This window comes from Saccostrea echinata, unplaced genomic scaffold (genome assembly GCF_033153115.1).
Source record: "Saccostrea echinata isolate AGI-Se365-2 ecotype Australia unplaced genomic scaffold, CSIRO_AGI_Sech_v1 ptg000017l, whole genome shotgun sequence".
NCBI lineage: Eukaryota > Metazoa > Mollusca > Bivalvia > Ostreida > Ostreidae > Saccostrea > Saccostrea echinata.
The window spans coordinates 4,942,484-4,964,813 of record NW_026889766.1 but is presented as its reverse complement, the minus strand read 5'-3'; the positions used below and the strand labels follow the sequence as shown (position 1 = coordinate 4,964,813).

Genomic DNA, 22,330 nt, shown 5'->3' with positions numbered 1-22,330 from the left:
ATTTTGCAAATAACTTTCTTTTTTAGGTTAATATGATAATGGTTTTAGTCGATTTTTTGAAAAAAGAACTAATTTGGAAAGATATATATTTATGATTGCAATTTGTACATGTGATAGAATCATTGTAATTGTTCAAGATTTTACATTCACCTGAAGTTTTTGGTCTAGTCGTAAGTTCTTTTGTAAAACGGGACCCAGTTGCCTTATTTTGTAAGTTTAATATATTATATCGCTAAACCGGTGTTGATCCAACTTAATTTTTTTTCTTGTGCCTGGTGGGGAGGGGGGGTATCCTAAACAATGCGTACGTCCTCTACAATGTACAGTGCATCAAATAAAATAAAAAAAGAAGAGGGGAAAGAAGGCGAGCGAATAAAAAAAAATATCAAATCTCGAGAAACCTATTTCCTGGGGGTAAAAGAGGGGGGTTGAGTTTTGATTTGCACTTTCTTTCATATAAATATACATGACTCTCCTTATCAACTTAAGAGGATCGTGTTTTTCGGGAGGGGGGTCATTAATGGGTTACTTTAATATATGTATATAAATTTAATAACTCTGAAAATCTCCGGAGAACCCGGACCCTCCCCCTTCTAGATCCCTCATGTCGTGATGTTAATACAAACTGAGTAATTGAAAAATAAGAATGCCAAGATATTTTTAAAGGGATTTTTGATTTCGTTTTCAAAAGACGCCAAATATAAACCACAGAAAAATATATTATCTGATTCTATTTTTATTTTTTTTTAAGTAAAGATTTTAGAAAATTTCATATGAATAAGAAATAGAAATATTGAGAAATTTTTTTTCTTGAAAGAAAAAAAAGTTCGTCTCAACTTCGTTAATATTTGAATCTCCCGAGGGCTCTCTTACAAATTCTCGTTACTCCAATTACTGCAATAATTATATTTCAGAGTTACCGTGACAATTCGTGCATAACATGCAAAATAAATACCTTGTGATGTGGTTTTAAAAACATTTTTCTCTCCTTCCATCTGACATTCAAAGTGAATTCCCGTTTTTGTACGGTGACGATTGCAATTAAGAATATGAGTATTTTTAATTAAACGGATTAATAATAGCTAATCATTCTCTGACCCTACACATCATTCATAATTTTTTTTATCACGTTACAAAGTATGCATGATGAAGAAATTAAATGTACCAAACATTTTTATTATCGTCGGTATTTTAACTAACCTTAAAATAGTTCAATTAATTAATTTTTTATTAATTTTATCATTCTGCTGAGTGACATTTTCCGTAAAGACAGGTTCTTGAGTGGGTTGGACCTGAAAAAAAATGTTTATTTTACATCAAAACGCTATTAAAAATGATAAAGGAAAATAAAAATGTGATGAACTTTTTGGTTTTGTTAAAGCATATATAAGCACGAGAAAATACTAGGCCCAGTAGACAAATAACAAATATGTTTTATTATTAATTTTCCATTAATGCAGAGCTGCGTATATTTGTTAGAAAATGATGCTAAATAAGAATTAACGCAATAAATTTATTCATTCAAACTTATTATTTTCTATTTGTATCGCATTTTCTATTTTTCTTTATCATCTCTGACAAATTCAATGAAGTATCTAACAAGTGTAACCATTTGCGCGCACATGACGCAACGGACTATGTTGTTTACTATGCACTGACAGATACACGTAAATCTCTTATATCATACATCTTGCATACAATGCCTATATTTGTAAATACCGTTTTCTGTCCGTGAATTGCAAGGTGTGCAGTCATGCAAATTGCAAAATATTTTTATGAATGCATTGCGCACCAATTCAAAATTTGTGCGTCTTTCTCTTTCTTTTCTTTTTTTTACACCCCACCTTTTCCTCTAAAAAAAAAAAAAGTAAGAGCAGTCGATTCATAATGTATCTTTTTGCTCTTGTATGGACAGTTACTGCGGATTAACTCAAGGCCACATCAATAAATTTTTTTCTTCGTACCCGCGCGCTCGTATTTAAGCAAAACTACACAAATAATATTAATTTTTATTTCTCGAACCATGGAAATTCTGTGCTATTTTCTATTCCATTTCCGCTCTATTTTTCACATTTTAAATCTGCTTACTCTGCAAATCCGAAAAAATATAATTGTCCACTCAAATTTTTTCGCGCTCCGCCTAAAAATTTTACCAACAAAAAAGTAATAATATTATTTAAACGCTTGCCAGCTCCTACTTTTTTTTCATCAAATGTCCGACAAATAAGATTTCAAATTGGTGTGGCCCAAAGAAACTTTATACATTTTTGTAGGCCTGAATATAATCCTCCTTCAAAATAAACAAGAAACAATGTGTTGGAATTATGGGGGGGGGATGATTCAAAGAGGAAATAGACACACACAAGAAAAAAAAACGAAGACCTATCCTTTTTATGTTTATTGATCATGGAATTAACCTCATTCATTTGTTTAAATTTGATTCCTTCAATCTGTGAAAAATGTTTTTATGTACAAAATAATAATACATAAATATATAATTTAAATCCCCAAATTCTGAGTAAATTTCATCAAGCATTGTAAAAGTCTAAAGACATCATCTTCCACAGCTAACATGTTATTATTTCAACCCCTAGTGGCAAAGTTAATATTCCCTTTGAAAGTATGTATATATTTTCGCAGAAAACCAACATAACATACAAATTTTATTGATCTTTATACATGTACCAAGAATAACAATTCATTTCACGGTCTATGAAAATTCCCACAATCTCATTTTCATATAAACATTGCCTAATGAAGATGACAAAGATGATAAAAGATGCCATGATTTGTGATGATGAGTCAGTGGTATGGTCAGTTTCAGACCGGTGGACAATCGTAGATATGGACTGCCCGGTCATCAGATACGGACACAATCTTAGACCCTGCACTGTTATATTTGGCACTCCATACCTGTGAAGGAAAAAAGTTTTAAATTAATGATGAAAAACTCACTAGGGAAAACTATGATAGGTGAAAAGAACTAAATACATTTTTTAATTATCTTTGATCATCTTTCAGTATCAAGAACTCTAAAATATATAAAATTTACTAAATTCAATGTAAAAGCATTGCTTTTTGTATAATTCCTGAGGAAGAAATTAAGCATGACTATTAAACTGACCTTTAACCATAAAGTTGTTACATAAATGTACTTCCTTTTCAAACAAATTGTGCTTATGTGTCATTCCTCCTTTAATTAATCATTTACTAAATCTTTGTGACTGCAGAGTTTATCATGAATATATCTATATTATGTACATGGATAGGAGGATTTAAGAGAATTCAAATTTTAAAACAAAATATCATTGTATATACAATAACACAACAACACTTTTCTTTTTCTTTAGTGAATATTTCTAATGTGGAATTTAATTACAATCCTCCGTAAGATATTACTATTTCAAAATGAGAATTTCAAACCTGTAGAGATTTCCAGTCAACACAGTTGCATTTAAAAATCTGAATTAATACAGAATAAAAAGAGAGGACATTTAGCAATAAGGGGGTGGGGGGAGGATAGAAGTGGGTCGTTACCCTGGTGATGGACTTACTTGATCTGAATGGTCATAGAATGTGTGTACACATTGTCTACTACCGGCATTCCAGATTTTCACTGTCTTATCTGATGAACTGTGATAAAAACAGAATGTGATAATTTAAAATTAAACAATATTACTACTGCAATTTAAATCCATCCAATAAATTCAATTATTCATATAAAACTCTATTTCTAAGAAAATAATGTAAAGTTCCTCTGTAAACTGTAAATACTTCGAGAGCACGTCTTGTTGAATGCTATCTTATTGTTAAATCATTTCAAACAGCTGAATATTAGATTTTGAATCATTATTTTGATATCAACATGCTTCCATGTCTATAAAATATAATTTTCAGCAACTATCTGGTAGTTTCACAAAAACTTTAAGATCATTCAATACAGCCATCTAACTTGGGGATTTACCAGTAAAGATCATTAATTTTGTCACTTACCTGGAAACAAAATGTGTGTTATCAGGACAGAAGTCTACGCTAAGAATCCAGGACCCATGTCCCGACAGGGTACCTACTGAGTTGGCATGTTGTCTGTATGAAAGAATATTACGTAATTAAAGAGAAATGACCACTCTGCTAAGAGAGATAACTCTTTAATTGACAGCACTTTATTTCCTTTATAAAGTAAGCTGAAATAAGTACCTGAGTACAAACTAACCATGCAATATACAAAATTAAAGTTTATGTTAACGAAATGAAATTTCAAGTTATACCAAAAAAGTCTATGAGAAATAAGGATATACACTGTAATATGTATTAAAAACTTCAGAAATGGCACTTAAAAAGATACTATGTACATGTATATATTTTTGATTGCAGGAAAAAAAACTTACACATCATAAATTTTGATCTGGTTGTCATCTGAACCTGTCACCAAAAGCTGAGAATCCGGTGAAAAACACAGCGACCGAATCGGTTTGGCATGACCTGAAATTAATACATGTATATAGTTAGTAAGGGAACATTCTCAAATAATTCCAACATTGTTGTTCTGTCATTTTTTTACCCAACTAGTTTTCTTATTTCCTCTGATACGTTTACATGATACACAACCATTCAGAAAACAGGTGTTAAATACAGTAAAACTTGCTTATAAGGAAGTCTGTTGGACATAAAACTTAAGTTCCTTGTAACTGAGAAAGTGTTATGATATTACAAATAGGGAGTAGAAAGAATTAAACCTTAAGTGAGATTTCCTTCTAACCAAGTCCCTTTTAATTTTACTATACATGAACAGTTTCTTGTGGCCAAGTCTGTACAAACAAGCTGTGATGTACAGAGGTATCTTATCAACTGTTGAACAATAAAACTTAAAAAAAAGTAATCCATTCAATTGACAGAATTTTTTATTAAAACCTTTCTGTAATATGTCAATAACTGGTTCCCCAAAACTGTACAAGTGACCAGTTTACTGGTGTTTGATATTTATTGAGGTACCATAGAACTGCATGAAGACCTTCCTCTGAAGATTTACCTTCTAATGTGTGGATAAGTCTCCCAGTCTGTGTGTCAAATATATTGATGATTCCATCAATAGCACCCGAGGCAATCAATTTTCCATCTGGACTCTAATAAACATAAAAAAATGAAAGAAATTTTTTTCAACTGTCAGGACGAATTATCTCCTTAATCAAAAACAAATTTTAAGGAAATGGGCTTGTGAACATTTTTGGCTTACATATGCAATACTTAAGGTAAAGCGCCCCCTGGTGTCTAGTGATTCTTCCTTACGTCCGGACTCGACTCCAAATAGGTTAATTTTTCCACTGTGACTTCCAGTTGCTAAAATTCTGGAGTCCGGAGAAAAAGCAAGAGTCCAAGCATCAACTGTAAAACAGTACACAGTTAAGAATACCATAATCTCTCTTTACATATATATAAAACAGTACACAGTTAAGAATACCATAATCTCTCTTTACATATATATAAAACAGTACACAGTTAAGAATACCATAATCTTTCTTTACATATATATATGTAATGATTTCAGCTCTATTCATAAACATTTTATTATATGTAGAGAGTTATACAGGCATAAATTTTACAGTCTTTGATTTAGTTTTATGTGACTACAACTATATGACTGCACAATGCAAATCACACATATAAATTTTATAAGATTAACTATGTCAAATCCTAGGAATAAGAAAATGCAACTCTTGATAACATTATCATAATTTAGCCATGTAATTTGAGGATCGAGGAATAATTTATGTTCTGTTAATTACTGTGATTAAATATTTTCATTTGTGACTTTGAGAGCAATGCACAGTACTCATTTGACCTTGTTGCCATACAAAATTTTTATACTGAGATAGCACTGATAAATGATACCAGTATACAGAAAAATGCTCTTATAACAAACTTGCTTATAACAAATTGACACTTAAATCAAAGTGATTTTCATTCCCCGTGGCTTAAAAATATATTGTGAACTTAGTGGATACAATGAATTACGTTTATAACAAAGCAAAAACATTCGCCCCTGGCACTTTGTTATAAGCTTATTTTACTTTATGTGTTTACCTGGTCCCGCCTCCATGCTTTTGATACATTTTCCTGTGTCTACATCCCAGACTCTTACATGACTGTCTAAACTGCTGGACGCAGCCACTGAAATATAGATATGTTACTATAAGCATCTTGGTTCATAAAAATCAGACAAGTTATTCAATCAATTTAGAACCTATTTTTGGTCTGTTGTACACTCTAATACATTGAAAACAAAATTTTGAATGTAACTTTTACTTTACATAAATTTAGAAAAATTGAGAAAACTTATTTCATAAGCTTTATATTAATTAATATACAGGAATGTTAATTCATTTGCAAAAATATTGCAAAAAAAAACATAATTCAATTATAACTTTATTAATAAATTATTTACATGTAAGTAATGAATATTAATGATTAAGTTAAATAATTCAAAAAGTTCATCAAGTAATTTCACTTTAAGAATCCATTTATCTCCGAGTCAGAATAAAAAGTCTAATAGCCCCTTACATGTTCCACTAAGATTCATATCAACAGAGACGACCCCCAGCTGATGACCCTCCAAGACGTGTCTCAGTTCTAACTTCTCCCCCGTCCTGTAATCATCATCATCATCATCATAACTCAGTAATCATCATCATCATCATAACTCAGTAATCATCATCATCATAACTCAATAATCATCATCATCATAACTCAATAATCATCATCATCATAACTCAATAATCATCATCATAACTCAATAATCATCATCATCATAACTCAATAATCATCATCATCATAACTCAATAATCATCATCATCATAACTCAATAATCATCATCATCATCATCATCATCATCATCATCATAACTCAATAATCATCATCATCATCATAACTCAATCATCATAACTCAATAATCATCATCATCATAACTCAAAAATCATCATCATCATAACTCAATAATCATCATCATCATAACTCAATAATCATCATCATCATAACTCAATAATCATCATCATCATAACTCAATAATCATCATCATAACTCAATAATCATCATCAACATAACTCAATAATCATCATCATCATAACTCAATAATCATCATCATCATAACTCAATAATCATCATCATCATAACTCAATAATCATCATCAACATAACTCAATAATCATCATCATAACTCAATAATCATCATCAACATAACTCAATAATCATCATCAACATAACTCAATAATCATCATCATCATAACTCAATAATCATCATCAACATCATCATCATAACTCAAATATCATCAACATAACTTAGTAATCTTCATCAGATGACAATAAATTCACAACAAGCGAGTTTATTGGTCTGTAGAGACAACTATAAAGGGTTAGGAGGTGGATAAAATATACAGGTTGGTTATAGAATATGTCTAGAATTAGGGAATGAAAGGTCGTTAATTGACAAATGCTGGAAAGTGGCGAAATACATCCTCAAAGTGCGCAGAAAATCTTGCGCTGTAATTTGCTCTTTATTTGCATTACAGGATCTGTAGCCTTATGGTCAAAGACTAAATTATAAAACCATAATGCTACAGTTCTGCAGCTATCCCCCTTTGTTATAATCCTTTATAGATACACCATTTCAATCTACACATATATTTAAGGAATAACTGTCTAGTTTTTTGGTTCTATGAGGTGATCAAGCAATTGGCTTGCATGATAATTTGCATAAACACCTTCGGCGTTTATGCATTAAATTATTATGCAAGCCAATTGCTTGATCATCATCATGAAACAAAAATATCTGACAGTTATTCCTTATATTTACATGATTCTGTAAATTCACAAGCTTGATCCAAGCCCCACCCACTTCTCTCTCTCTCCTGCCCCATGATTTTTTTAACCATGCCTATCGATGAAACAATAGCTTTATGAAGAAATCAAGTTGTTTGAGTTTTTGTAGTTTTATCTTGGACAAAGAATTTTGAACATGTAATATAAGGTCATCAATTCCTCCTATTAGGCTAATTAGGGCTTTCCACCTTTCTGTGGAAAGTCCTATTGAAATTGTTCTGTTTATTATTATTATTATTTTTCCGCCACGTGTTTTTGAGTTTCAAGATTTATCGAAAAGATTCATGGTCCATAAGAATGTACTTCGTAAAAGATTTTTGCAGTTGACCCTGCGTATATGAACTTTGAACCCTCGAGGAGTTATAACCCCTTTCGCAATAAAACCTTGTTATCGCTACTCCTCCGAAACCATAAACCCTAGAGTTACGAAACCTTCACCGATGTCTTTGACTACTTGAGAAGACTTTTCGATCTTGCATTGCGAAATGATAGATCCAGCACTTTGATGAGTTATTGCCCCCTGAAAGTTTTTCTTCTTACGTATGATGAAAAAAATTAAAACGATTCATCGTAGAGACACGAAACTAACTGCATTGGATTTTTCGTCGTTTGACTTCAAAATTTGTTCAAGGTCAAAGGTCAAGGTCACTCTAAATATGAGAAATTTAGCTCTTTTAAAATCTCTTTTGTCTGACAACATATATTACATAACATTAAATACATCATATGTCCTTTTAAAACTATTTTCAGATTTCACTTTTCAACCCCTTAGCCTGACGCATTAAAAATTTCTTGCCCCTTGTGCCAAAAGCCTTGTTATCGCTACTCCTCCACAACCATTGAGCGTAGAGATGCGAAACCTTCAACAGTGTCTTCGACTACTTTAGAAACTTTGACCTTGAAATTTAGGTCAAGGTCAAAGGTCAAGGTCATCCAAAATACGAGAAATACGGAATATATGAAAAGGGGGGGTTAAACCAATATAAATGTATGAAATAAACTATTCCACGCTTTAATTATCTTGTTTTCTTCTTAAAATGCATGTAGAACATTTTATTTATCATAGCTGCATTTAATATAACCCACATGGAAGCTTGTTTCATTCAGGAATCTTCTTACTGAGCCTGCAACAATCTTAGGATCCGCAGTCAGGTCGCTTTGAGTCCAATCCATGTTTTCCTATATGACGACCTACATACCATTAGCCTCGAGTCCGATTTATTTCATCGGCACTTTTCTAAGTAGTCTAACTAAATCAGAACATTTAACACCTCAAATTAAACCTTCGAATGCACAGTGCACAAAAATAGAATTACGATATGCACAGTAAAACACATGTCATGCATGCATTGTACTTCCATGGTAACTATATGTAAACAAATGCCATCAACACGGAAGCAAAAAGAAAAAAGGAGAGAGAGAGAGAGAGAGAGAGAGAAAGAGAGAAGAAGAGAAAGGAAGAGAGAAGGGGAAAGAGAGAAAAATTGGCCCCTAAATCGCAAAAAAAAAAAAAAAAAAAAAAAAAAAAAAAACATCTTTTTTTGGAGATGCGCAAAGACCTTTTGAACTCTATAGAGAAACGAGCCCGACAATAAATCTATAGCAAAATACGAATTTTTGATTTTTTATTTATTTTGTTGCTTTGTTCTTCTTCTTCTTCTTTCTTTCTTTCTTCTGTTCTTTTGTAAGCCAAATGATATGGAAACATGTTTCTCAAAACTATTCAATTCCGATAACTACGTTGTACAACAATTTTTTATTCTTGAATAGGTAGTTTACTGCATAAATCTTCATCGGAATTGGTGGCGTAGTGGTTAGCGTGCCTGCCTTTCAAGCTAAGGGTTCCGAGTTCGATCCCTGCTGGAAGAACAATTTTTTTTTTTTTTTTTTTCCTTCAGTTTTCTTCTTTTTTTACAGCCCAAATTACATGGAAACACTTAAAAAGGTGGAAAGACCTCTAATTGTTCTGTGAACAATTAGTCTACTAGTTTAAAATAATGTTTGTTTGTCCTCTCCCGACTCAGGATGAAAAAATTGGGTGAGTAGGTAGGTGGGGAAATTTTTTTTCTAAGAAAATTTCAACATCAATGCTGAAGTTTTTCAAAATCTATTTTCCAGAATGCGTAAAAAAAATAGTTTCCTGGAGGTTAAAAAAATTTGAATTGGGCCATTTTAAGCCAGTCGGTCTGGAGAGGGCAACCAAACAATCTTTTAGAGATGGCCTTATGATGCTATTTATAGACTTACCATTTCCACACCTTGACATGGTCATCAATCCCCCCCCCCCCCTCCATTGTTATGATGCTATTTATAAACTTACCATTTCCACACTTTGACAAGGTCATCTATCCCTCCTGTAATGATGTTCTCTGACCTATCTCTATCACTCTGTTGCCAAGCACAGCTCCATATACTGTCCTCATGTGCTGGTGATAAATTAATTTAATTGATTATAGATTCATTCTTTCCTTTGGTACATACTGGTACACAAAAAAAAAATTTAATTAACATTTTCACAGGGAGAAATTATGTTGTTATGTTTTATCAAATATGTTTGTTTAAAAAGCAAGCTTTTCATTTTACATAGTGCAGGGAAATTCAAGCTTTTAAAAAATTACATTTGCTTACCATTCTCCTGCTTGAAGATAATAGAATACTGCAAATAAAGAAAAATACAAAAGGAGTTAAAATAAATTCAATTAACATGATTACTTGTACATATTTAAAACATTACATATTCAGACTTTTATGAATACAGGTACTTGTATTATACATAATATTCTAAATGGTTATGACTTACAATATGATTGAAGTCACTGTTCTCAAATCCATATTTATAAAAACTTCATTTAACCAAAACTAGCCTCTGGACTGAATACAAGTGAACAGAACATGAAATTTCAAAGGATATATATATATTTCTTTTTAAACTAAAAGTTAAATTTAATTAAAAGAAAATTAAAAACATGTTAAAGTAAGTTTTCTCTTTAAAAAAAAATAAATAAAATAATGAAGAAATGCAAATCATCAAAAGAAAAACTAAATAAATGTTAAATCCATCCAACTCAAAAATACATGAGTTTTTCCAAAATTTAAATGTAATAGAAAAAATATGAAGGATCAGAACAGTATTGTAATGGAGGGGACACTGAATGGTTCGAACTGAGCTACCTTCCTTGAAAATTCAAACATGTCTGACTGTCAATTCCGTAATATCTTAAATCTGTTCCTAAATTTAAAGAGAAAAGAATATTAACTCTAGTTACACCTAGGCCCAAGACTATAAACTAAGAATAGACTTAAGTCAAAAGAATCACGTATGCTAACTCGAGATTCCCGCCTACATTTTGCACCCATTTAATTCAACATAAACGGCATTTTGGTCATTAAAACTTGATTGAATGCAAAGAAGAGTCCATTATTAAATGATTGATAATTTTAAAACCAGTGACAAAAACATAATTTCTCTTATTTACGACTCTTTTCAAAAGGGGGGGGTTGAAAATTTTATCCATTTAAATCAGGCTTTAAAAATCGCTAGATTTTCCAAAACGCATGGAAATGGCTAAATGACCCTTAAATCTTTCCGTATGTTTAACTTATGTAAAATTCAATATAAAGGATTGATAAAAGACCTTATCTTATTTGTACCTTATCTGCTGTTCAATCCATATTCATTGTATATACATTTATGTATATCATGAATAAAATACTTCTTAAACTTATCTTATTTGTAATTTCATTTAAAATTGGTAATAAAATGACAAATTTTGCAGTTATTTGTCAATAAACATATCCCCCCCCCCCCCCCCCCCCGCTATGGTAGAAATTTGTGAAATGATAATTCATAAAACCCATATAAAGGAATTTTTGTTTCACGGGGGGGGGGGGGGGGGGGATGTTTTAAAAATATTTTCCGTTTTCCGTTGATTTCTACAGTGAAAAACGCTGTTTTTACCAAAATTAAGGAGTTATCTCTCTTTGTTTTCCCAAATAAGTTATGTTTTATGAAAATTCATATATTAAATATCTGTTATAATATAGATATGGAAAATCATACAAATATGTTAACTTTTGAAATTTGACTTGGAGGTAGGTGGCAGAACTATACTATCGTTCGCAGTTCTTTAGATTTTTAATATTTTTAATTTTTATTTAACTAACATGCTTGAATATTTACAAGTTTTTAAAATACTTTAATACAAACACAACATGAAAAATTTGTTTTATTTTTAAATTTATTTCAAAAGTTATACTAATTTGAAATTTGACTTAATTTTTCTCTCCACAATTTAAATGGGTGTATTTCTTGATCAAATGAAATAATAGGTGAATTTTAATCATGTTAATACACCAAACTAGAATGAATACCTGGAACCCAATAAATCCTGCACTTGTATTCAACTTTTTAGTGCATATAATTTTAAAACTACATGTACTCAGAATCTTTGTCAATATTTATTGTTAGTTAGTTAGTTGAATTCTACCTTTGTTACAAATTCCTTATATCTATACGTTATTATATTGTAGTTCTTTTTGAATCCTCTGCCATTTGCCTATATTGTATATATTTTGTGTACCTATGAGCCACAAGGCTCCTTTGGTCAACAAGAAATAAATATTAGCTCGCTGCGCATCACTGCGAGCTCTTAAAGCAATGCCTGGGTGAAAAGAAAATTCAGACTGTGCACATTGATCCAAATGAATTTTTTCGGCAGTAACCTGTGATCCCATAATGCTTTACGAATTGCATCTCATTACAAACAACATTCTCGCAGTAACAAGAAGTTCCAAGAAAAAAATAAACTTGACACCTTGATTTGATGGATATATAGCAGATTAATAGTAGATTAAACCTTCTTTATTAAAATTAGCACTGTTCAGACTTTGTTTAAGTTATGCAACTTACAAACGACGTCATGTGACGTCAGAATCTAGACATACAAAATGTCATGTGGGGTTTAAAGAACGTGATCTAAATAAAACTGAATATAGGTATCTGCGCTCGCCCTAAAGATCGCACCGTCAACATATTCTTCAAACTGCACTAATTGCCTACCAGTAAATAAATTTCAGAGTTGGGGGGATGCTAAATTACTGGAAATCTAGCTATGGTAAAATTTTGAAAATTGTCAGGTAAAACCAGGGCCATTTATTAAATATATGCACAGTAAATCATTATAATATGCAATGAAACTATAACAATGGACTTGAATGGTCTGGTCAGAATCCATTTTCACTCATATTTTCTTCATTGTACAGAGTTGAGTTACAATAATCATTCAAGTAACTATACAAAATAGTAGAATGGTTGGTTCTTTTTCTACAAACTACTGCATGCTTTAGTTAAGCATCACTTGGGGCACCTTTTCATTAATGTAACTACATTTCATGCCTGGATACGCTTGAAAATACAATATAATTAAGCAGATTAAATTACAGTTTTGAATAAGGGGAGTCAATCACGTGCTACATTCAAGAACGGGACTTGACAAGATGAATAAATGATACTTACCAGTTGTGAGAGCCCGGTGTTCGCCATGTTTGTTGCTATCCATTAGTTAGGCATATCGTACATAAAATCACTCGTTAAAAGAATCCCCCCATGAAAAATAAATATTTAATTAAAATTCGTTACTAGATCAATAATTGAAATTGCCTGATAGAAATCAAAGTATTGTTGATATATGTTATATTAATCTTCAAGTGTTGTTTTCGATTCCTGGTGCGAAGTAATTAAAATTCAAAATGGCGAAAAAGTGATAAACAAAAACTATAATACTATTGCTAAGCAGCACCTTAGAAAAATATTGAAATAGAAGCGATATTTATTATCCAGGGACTAGTTAATTAAGGTATACTATTTTATTTCAAAACACTGGGTTTGAATTGATATCGTAGATTGCAGAAGGATCCCTATTTTAGTCAAATAGACATGCAGGCTTGCAGCTGATATCTGGATTCTGTATGTGTTTTTACTTGGAAAGTACTACTTGCCATATCTAGCAGAATTACTGTAGATAATCTACAGACTACTTGCCATATCTAGCAGAATTACTGTAGATAATCTACAGACTACTTGCCATATCTAGCAGAATTACTGTAGATAATCTACAGACTTTGTATTTCTTGTAGTATGTACGTCATCATAATTAAGCTCAACTGTTAGAAGACAGGTAATGCAACTGACGAGCACCTACATGTACAAATATTTTTTGATTAAAAAAAGAAAAGATCCACTATTTTAACATATATAACAACCAAGAAATGGAATCCTAAATAAAACAATATTAACGTGGTTCAAGCAAAGAGTGATATTTGTTATCAGTTTCAATAAGGAAGGACAGGGAAGGCAACCCCTAGTTCAAAAAAAGATGCCCCAGCACTTATTTTTTCAATCTAAAGTAAATTAGATTGTTTAATCTGCTCACACACACTGCTACACAGAGGCTTTAACATTATTCTACAAATTCGTAATCAAATAGGTTTAGTATGGAATTCACACTTTTGGCATTTAGCTGTTTTAGTGTGTTTAATTGTAATGACATATCTAATTCTTTTTCTATCTTAAAAATGATTTTTTTATGACTAGAATATTATTTATTGATGTAAAAAAATTATGATACAGTAACTAATGATTTTGTTTTTAATTAGGACATTAAACATGTCTGATGAAGAAGATTTTGGTATTGGTGCAGGAGGACCCATGGTTGTAGAGGTTAAAGGTCGCTCATCTAGTGCTACAAGGTCATCTCCAAGACGACGTTCTCCAACTAATTACGATTCTGATGAATATTCAGAGGATGATACATGGTAAAATGAACCAAAATATTATTATTACATATTTTTTCATCAATTTTTTTTTTAATTTTGAAGTACTGGGTAATATTTGGCAAGTACTCCACCATGATTTTATTTCCTGAAAACTTAAGGAGGAGCTGAAAATGAACTTCTAACAGTAGATATTTTTGCAAGTATTATCATAAAATGATTGTGATCTTACTTGCTGTTGTCAAGGTAAAATGTCATCATCAGCTTCAGTATGAATTTTTCATTTATTATTGTATAAAAATTTCTGGTAAACTACTGTAAACTGTAAATTGCTGTAAACTACTGTAAACTGTAAATTACTATAAACTACTGTAAACTGTATATTACTGTAAACTACTGTAAACTACTGTAAACTGTGTATTACTGTAAAATTACTTTTATTTGCATGAAAGAAATATCTGTGACTTCATGACTTTCCCTTACTCACAGACATTTCTTGCCACGAACTATTTATTTTATTGTGTATTTATGCAAAATATTTCCCCAATTGCAAAAAAAAGTCATCCTGGACAGATTTCAAAGCTGATTTATAAAAATAGAATAAAAGTTGTTGCGAATAATATTTGGTTTACAGTAATTATTATGATTAATTATTCTGATACCAGGTCTGCTGAGGAGGATGTATACACAGATGAAGAGACAGTGCCCCATACACAGAGAAGTCAGAGGAGGTCACAGCGTACCCCACGTAAAAATGGACGCTCTAAAATCGACATGACACCTCCTGACAAAAAGTTAAAAATAGCAGAAAAGAAAGCTGTAAGGTTTACAGAAAGTGGAAAGGTTGGTGTTTCAAAGAATTTCAAGAAGTTTGGTAAAGATAATTTATATTTTGACATCAAAATCTTAGACCTCTGTTTCTTATTTCTTCAGTATTAAAAAAGAAATTTTATATCTGACATTTAAAGTATTTCTATTAATATTTTTATTTGAAAAACTTTAAGTAAATAATTATGCTCATTATTCAGTGACGGACACATTATCATACATATAATAATGATTATATTCTGTCAATCAAAAATTTTAATTTCATGAGTAGCATTCATTTGAATATAAGACTGTAATTGCATATTAAACATTATTTTCTAACATGGACTTTTAATTTCGTATTGAATTACATTCATATTCTCTTAATTTAATATAGGTTGATAAAGTTATCACTGAGCTAACAAAATGTCTGGCTTTGAACCGGATCCTGTATGGAGCCGGGCATTGGAAACTGGCTCGTAGTCATGCCAACCTTGCTGAAGCCTATCTGGATCTTAAAGGTAAATATTCTATTGTCTTAGAAGATAACAATACTAGTACTGTACATGTATGCACTGTAAACCAACTTTTATTCGCGTGCGAGAAATATTTGCGAGTTTCGCGACCTACTTTAACTCGGGAATATTAATCGCCATGAACCATTTATTTTGTTTTGTATTTGTAGAGAATGTTTCCTCAGTCGCGAAAATTAATCGTCACAAATTGATTTCAAACTGATGAATAGCAAATAAAAGATGACGCAAAAAATAGTTGGTTTACAGTATATCTGTGAGGTATCTTTATTTAAAATCACGGCCTAACCATTGTGCAAATATAAAGTTGTACATGTAATCAGTCTCTCTCAAGTGAATGCCAACTCTTAAGATTTAAAACTCATTTCAGTCCAGATAAGTATATATAAAATTATATACTGCAAAAGTCACTATATGGAAGGTTTGAATGCTTGACGATTTCCTAGTTTTAGAAATTTTATGAATACAAAGTGATAGTCTAATAGGCCTAGTATTTTACACATATATTGCTCCTTAAGAAGGATGAGAAATCTGACAAGTGGAAATTATGTCAACATTTCCACATCATCAAAGTGTAATCCACATATACAGTACACCCAGTTCCTTCTGTTTGTTTATGCTGCTAATAACATTTTTAATATCATTCCTCAGCATATGCAGTACAAGCTGAATATCACACAGAGAATGCTAAGTCCATCATGTTAAACTCCGTAACAAGCTACACGACTGACCAGGAAAAAGCCGATATTTACGACGTACTTTTCAAGATTTACTACATCCAAGGCCGAGCTTTGGCCACACTGAAAAAATACAACGAAGCTGATCAGATGTTGGCTAAAACGGAGAAAGTGATTGGTGAGCTTAACAAGCTCTCCTGTGTGGATGATAATCAGCTTGATGATTACGAAATCAAGCTTTCACAAGCTACAGCAAGGTACAGTAATGGATAATGTAAATCACTTTTTATTCGAACAATCTATATTTTCCCGTAATTATGCAAGACGGCCTGCTTGCGAAAATTTAATTCTCATGTATATTTGTGGTAATAAAGATTACATCGAATGATAACCAAATTTCTTGAAAATTATGTCTCACTTATAAATAACAAATGACATCTTGCTAAAAGAATGTATCACAAAAGTTCGATGATCGACAGTATTTAGATGTTTTGTTAAGTGTTCTTCTACAGTTAAGGGATACAATTCAGTACGGATTTTATTTGTGTCTACCTGTGTAACAATGCAGCCCATAAATTCTTTCACCCTGTCTATGTTAAGAAATGATAATGAAATAGTGACTTAATATTTAGTCAAAGCAACATGTCAAGGTCAAAGAAAGTTTTCTCCCTTAGTTACAAATGTATATGCTCTGTGAAGTATTGCTTTATAAGATACATTGAAGCTCTATATTAACTTCCTGTTTATCCCCATAGATTATACTGGAAACAGAAGAAGTATGCTGTGGCGACATCACAGTACGATAAACTGCTGAAACTAATGGAGGATCGATACGGCGAGGATTCAGTGCACCTCATCCCAGTCTATCAGGAATGTGGGAAAATATCCTTTGTTATCAGAGCAGGGGAAAATTATTTTAGTTGTTTGTTTTAACAAAGGAAATTTTGAATTAAAGGAATGATTTATGGATATTTTAAATGTACTATGGTCAACAAAGGTATAAAGTAAGCTAATATTGAATGTAAAGAAGAAATAGTAGGGTTTTTTTTATATTTTACTAATGTATCTTTAAAAAACAACAAACTCTGTATCGTATACATGTAAATGAATTAAATCAATTAATACACATGAATTACTTACCTTAACCCCTGAACTTGGAGCAGAGTAAAGGCCGATATTCCAACCATGAAAGAGCTATAGATATGTTTCTCCAGGCCCACTCTATTGCTGGTTCCCAGTAAGTCACTTAACTGGTCCACATTTACTTATGAATCAGGGATTAATTATATATCTTTAAAAGTTAACATCTGTGGTAAAATGTAGTTAGATACTCAACAATGTAACTGATTAAAAAAAATACCAAAGATTTGTGTTAGATCTATAAATTATATTAAAAAATGGAAGCAGTAATACCATCTATATATAGCTGTAATACTGGTGATTTTCTGTGTTTTGTAGCTATAAAGATGGACATTCTCAGTTAATAGAGACCTCCCTGGCTTTGGCTCAGGCTTACAGCAGCACAGGAGATGAGGATGGGGAAGGTATGTATTCATTGGGATCTCAAGGTTTATATACCCATCTAGATCTCAAGGTTTATATCCATCCAGATCTCAAGGTTTATATCCATCTAAATCTCAAGGTGTGTGTCTGTCTGGATCTCAAGGTTTATATCCATCCAGATCTTAAGGTTTTTGTCTGTCTGGATCTCAATGTTTATATCCATCCAGATCTCAAGGTTTGTGTCTGTCTGGATCTCAAGGTTTATATCCATCCAGATCTTAAGGTTTGTATATTTCTGGATCTCTATATACAGATGAGATGAGAATTGTGAAGATATGCATCCAGCTAGATCTCACTTTATGGTAGAGTATAGATGATGGGGAAGGTGTGTATCCATCTGGATCTTAATTTTTTGACTGGATGTTACATACTTGCTTCTTACCAATGTGACCTAGCTGAGCAGGATTTTAATTAGTAAAGTACATGTATGTGGTCCCCTGCTCTGGCACATGAATTTTTTCTCTTATTCCCACTCAACTAACCTCTTTGTGTTATCATCAGTGCCAGAGAGAGCCAAGATTTATAGAAGTTCTCAAGCTTAATTTTTTTATCAATCAAAGAATCTTTTTTTTTTTCATAAGACTCATTCAGTTATTGAGAATCAAAGTATAGTGTTTTATTTATAATTTGAGTATAAGTAGTAACGGCAAAGAAAATGAACATCTTGCCATTCAAGAACACGTAACAGGAGAGGAGAAAAATGTGACAGACCAGGATTCAAACCCTCCCACCCCACCCCCGGAATCTCCAGTCAGGTGCTCTACCAACTGAGCTATCTGGTTACTAGTGGTCGAACCCTGGTCTGGTTTGTCACATTTTTCTCCTCTCCAAACAATTTATATGAATTTTTTAATCTAATTACAGCTGCAGCTGAGAAGTATTTAAATGAGTGTCTGGCAACTTGCCAAACCATTCATGGTCCTCATCATAAACAGACCCTGACTGTGCAAGACGAGTTAGCAAGACTCTACATCAGGACTGACAGAAATGCTGTAAGTCATTTTGTAACCTTGTATCTGATTGGATAGTTCCTTGTATTGCTAAATGTATCAGAAAAATTGATTGGCTTTGCTCTTTAGGGTCAAAAGAGAGTCTTTATTTTTTTTTTAAGTGATTAAAATTTCACTCTAGTGGTTAGCTGTTAGGAAATGTTGATAGTTTTATAATTTTTTTCCCTAAAAACATGGTTTATCAATGATTTTTGGAAAAAAATTACTTGTAACTCAAACGTATGTGTGGTCAAATTTAACCAGTTGTTTGAAATAACGCTGCGAATTTGGTATAGATATACACTGTAATGGCAAATGAATGAAAACTTTGCAGAGAGAATGTAAGAATATCAAACTGAAAAAATATATCTACTTTTCAGGAAGCCTTGAGTCTTCTATCGTCCAGTGTGAAGGATAAATGTGATGTTTTTGGAGACTACTCAGAGAATGTATCAGATACATATAAAATGATGGCCTCCATATATCTAGCTCAGGGAAACATACAAAAGGCACTGAAAACATATAAAAAGGTAAAGCACTGCAAAAATTGTTGGTTATTGTCAAAAAAAATTAAGGTAAGGTCACAACTGACAGAAAAGTGGTTAAACCACTGTCAAAAACTTTGGGAAGATAAACAAATTTGAAACACAAAAAAAAATTGAACAACTGCCAGCAAAAATTGGCAAAACTACTGTAAAAACGTGAGGTATGGCAAATGGTTAATGTATTTAAGTACCGGTACCTCATGGTATTTTGTTCAGTTTATCAAATATAGGGATAGCTTATCATGTATGATGTGAGAATTAAAAATAATGTTTTGTTTAGTATAGCTATGATTTTATTTCAGTGTCATGATATAGAATGTCTTGTGTTGGGCAAGGGCCACAAAAAGTCCAAAGATACAGAAAGAACTATTGATATATTAATGGCGTAAGTAGACTTGCAGTACTTCTACTTTGAATAGCAGTCGTGAAAGTGTACCAGGTATATACATGTACTGAATTTACACTCTTGAAGTACAATATGCATATCCATGATATTGGTACTTTAATAAAGATTTAACACTCTAATTAAAGATTAATTTGGGTAGAGGGGGGATGTGGATTCCAACCTATTTGAAAAACAAATTTTATTAGTACATTACTATGGGACTACTTCACTTTGCTGCAACAAAAAGTAGGGGAAGGGCTTTGAATGAACATTATGAACAGTTGAAGGTAGTCCCCCTCCCCCTGATACTGTGTGCCTGAAAAAGATCAATTTTTTAAATTACCATTTTCACTTTGTTTATGCACACAGAGTTTTTGTACAAAATATTTATTTCTGTTTCAGAACTCCAGGAATTTCCAACAACTTTGTGCTAAGCAAAGGGGATGAATTGAAAAAGAGACCTAAATTTAATGCAATAGTAAAAGGCAGCAAAAACGTTGGAGGTTTCAAAACATCATTTGACTGAAAGATTTTTATATAGTGACAATTAAACATGTAGAATTGAAATTGACGCCATTAATTTAGCTCAAAATGCATAGAAGAGGGATTTCACATTTAGAAGGAAGTCCACAGATTTGACCATTTTCGTGGACAGAATTTGTTTAAAAAAAAAAAACTTGAATATTTGATAAATCAATTCTTGGTTTTTTCAAAATTGGAATGCACTAGGATATCCAGCAGATTGGAAAATGTTTGCAAAAAACATGAACATGAAAATCTTTTGAGCTCCTTCTGTTATAATTTTAGGATTTCACTTCATACACATAATTATTAGATATTCTCGAGAAACCTAATTTCTTCCTATTTTAATAAGGGTTTATAGGTCAAAGAAGTATTTTTATGATAATTTTAAGAATTTTGATTTTATATACAATAATGTGTACTCATAGTTGTACATATATGTTTAGTTTTAAACTAATGTTAGAACTATTTAAGAATTTCTATGTATCTGATTATGATACAGATATATAGGAATAGCTGTAATTATTTTGAAAAAATAAATGCATAATTATCATATTTCTTTAATTTAAGGAACCAATTCTTCATATCCTGCTAACAGAATGGTCTAGATGAACAATTTTACCCTTTGCCAACAATCTGATATTTTGTCCTTCAGGAAATTATATTCTCTTAAACTTTTTTTTTCTATTGGTGTAATCATTTTCTAGCTCATTTTGTCCTGATTTTCTGCCAATTCCAGCACTTGTTAATACTGTTGCTATCTCGAACTCAATGGAACGGGGAAAGAACTTCTGAGATATCCACGGATTTGATATATATCCAGGTTAAATACTTAGAGAATAAGAGATTGGGATGTCTAAATAACTTCAGCATATCCATGGAATCAAGAGATATCGGTGATCAAGATACCAAAGTTCAACTGTATATAAATAATACAAATGAACATATCGGCTCAAGTGCTGTAATTTTATTATGCTACCGATTCATTCTAAAGAGACCATAAGCCCTATGCTGACCAACTTTGCATGAAAGATACATTTATTGAGACACTACCTGAGTTGCTTTGGATTTGGGATTTCATCTCCTTTTCCAGAGTCTAGATGAGTGACCAATTTTAAAGTTTTTGGAATAGGTGTATTTCAAAGAAATTATATGGCCTACCCAAGGTTATCCCTAAGAATTGAAATAGCAGGGGACATTAAAAAAGTAGAAGGGGGTTTAAGGTTTCTCCCCTAACAGGGGGTTGAGGGAGAATACCAGAATAACCAGGGAATTGCATCAATATAGGAGGGGAAATTCCTCAGCACCGGGTCTTAGGGACAACTCTGCCTACCTGAACCAAACTTGCATTGATTGATCAAGGGTTGCACACCACCAGAGTTGCCTCAGATGCTGGATTTGGCCTACATTTTCTAGATGAGTGATCAGGTTAAATGTTTTGGACCATTCCAGTGCAACTCCAAGCCCTACCTAGACCAAACTTGCACGAATAATGCTTCAATAGACCAACACTCAAACTTGCTTCAGATGCTGCATATGACTTACATTTTCTGGATGAGTGACTAGTTTAAAGTTCTTAGAGAAGTCCATTCCCAAGTAACTGCAAGCCCTATCAGACTAAAATTGCATACTTTGCATCTAGGGATGCACACTCCTAGATTATTAGT

The 22,330-nt window shown here is 32.1% G+C and overlaps 2 protein-coding genes across 4 annotated transcripts; one reads left to right on the top strand and one right to left on the bottom strand.

Moving 5' to 3' along the window:
* Positions 1-2,385: 2,385 nt before the first annotated feature.
* Positions 2,386-13,415, bottom strand: LOC133189346 (superkiller complex protein 8-like). 2 transcript variants are annotated; one of them, XM_061324734.1, is made up of 11 exons: positions 13,387-13,415; positions 10,500-10,527; positions 10,192-10,297; positions 6,559-6,644; positions 6,082-6,168; positions 5,234-5,382; positions 5,030-5,123; positions 4,389-4,482; positions 3,994-4,086; positions 3,555-3,633; positions 2,386-2,913 (listed from the first exon to the last, which is right to left on the bottom strand). In XM_061324734.1, the coding sequence occupies exons 1-11, from the start codon at positions 13,411-13,413 to the stop codon at positions 2,821-2,823; spliced, it is 936 nt and encodes a 311-aa protein (XP_061180718.1). In that variant the 5' UTR covers positions 13,414-13,415; the 3' UTR covers positions 2,386-2,820. The 2 variants fall into 2 exon arrangements, with proteins under 2 accessions (XP_061180718.1, XP_061180719.1); XM_061324735.1 differs by lacking the exon at positions 13,387-13,415 and adding an exon at positions 11,043-11,101.
* A 251-nt stretch (positions 13,416-13,666) lies between these two features.
* On the top strand, positions 13,667-21,089 carry LOC133189345 (tetratricopeptide repeat protein 23-like). Of its 2 annotated transcripts, none has more exons than XM_061324732.1 (12): positions 13,667-13,726; positions 14,526-14,684; positions 15,308-15,485; positions 15,847-15,970; positions 16,634-16,916; positions 17,415-17,541; positions 17,814-17,896; positions 18,118-18,203; positions 19,087-19,214; positions 19,592-19,741; positions 20,059-20,141; positions 20,544-21,089. In XM_061324732.1, exons 2-12 carry the CDS (start codon positions 14,536-14,538, stop codon positions 20,665-20,667), a joined length of 1,515 nt encoding a protein of 504 aa, XP_061180716.1. In that variant the 5' UTR covers positions 13,667-13,726; positions 14,526-14,535; the 3' UTR covers positions 20,668-21,089. The 2 variants fall into 2 exon arrangements, with proteins under 2 accessions (XP_061180716.1, XP_061180717.1); XM_061324733.1 differs by lacking the exon at positions 13,667-13,726 and adding an exon at positions 13,833-13,857.
* The last annotated feature ends 1,241 nt before the right edge of the window (positions 21,090-22,330 follow it).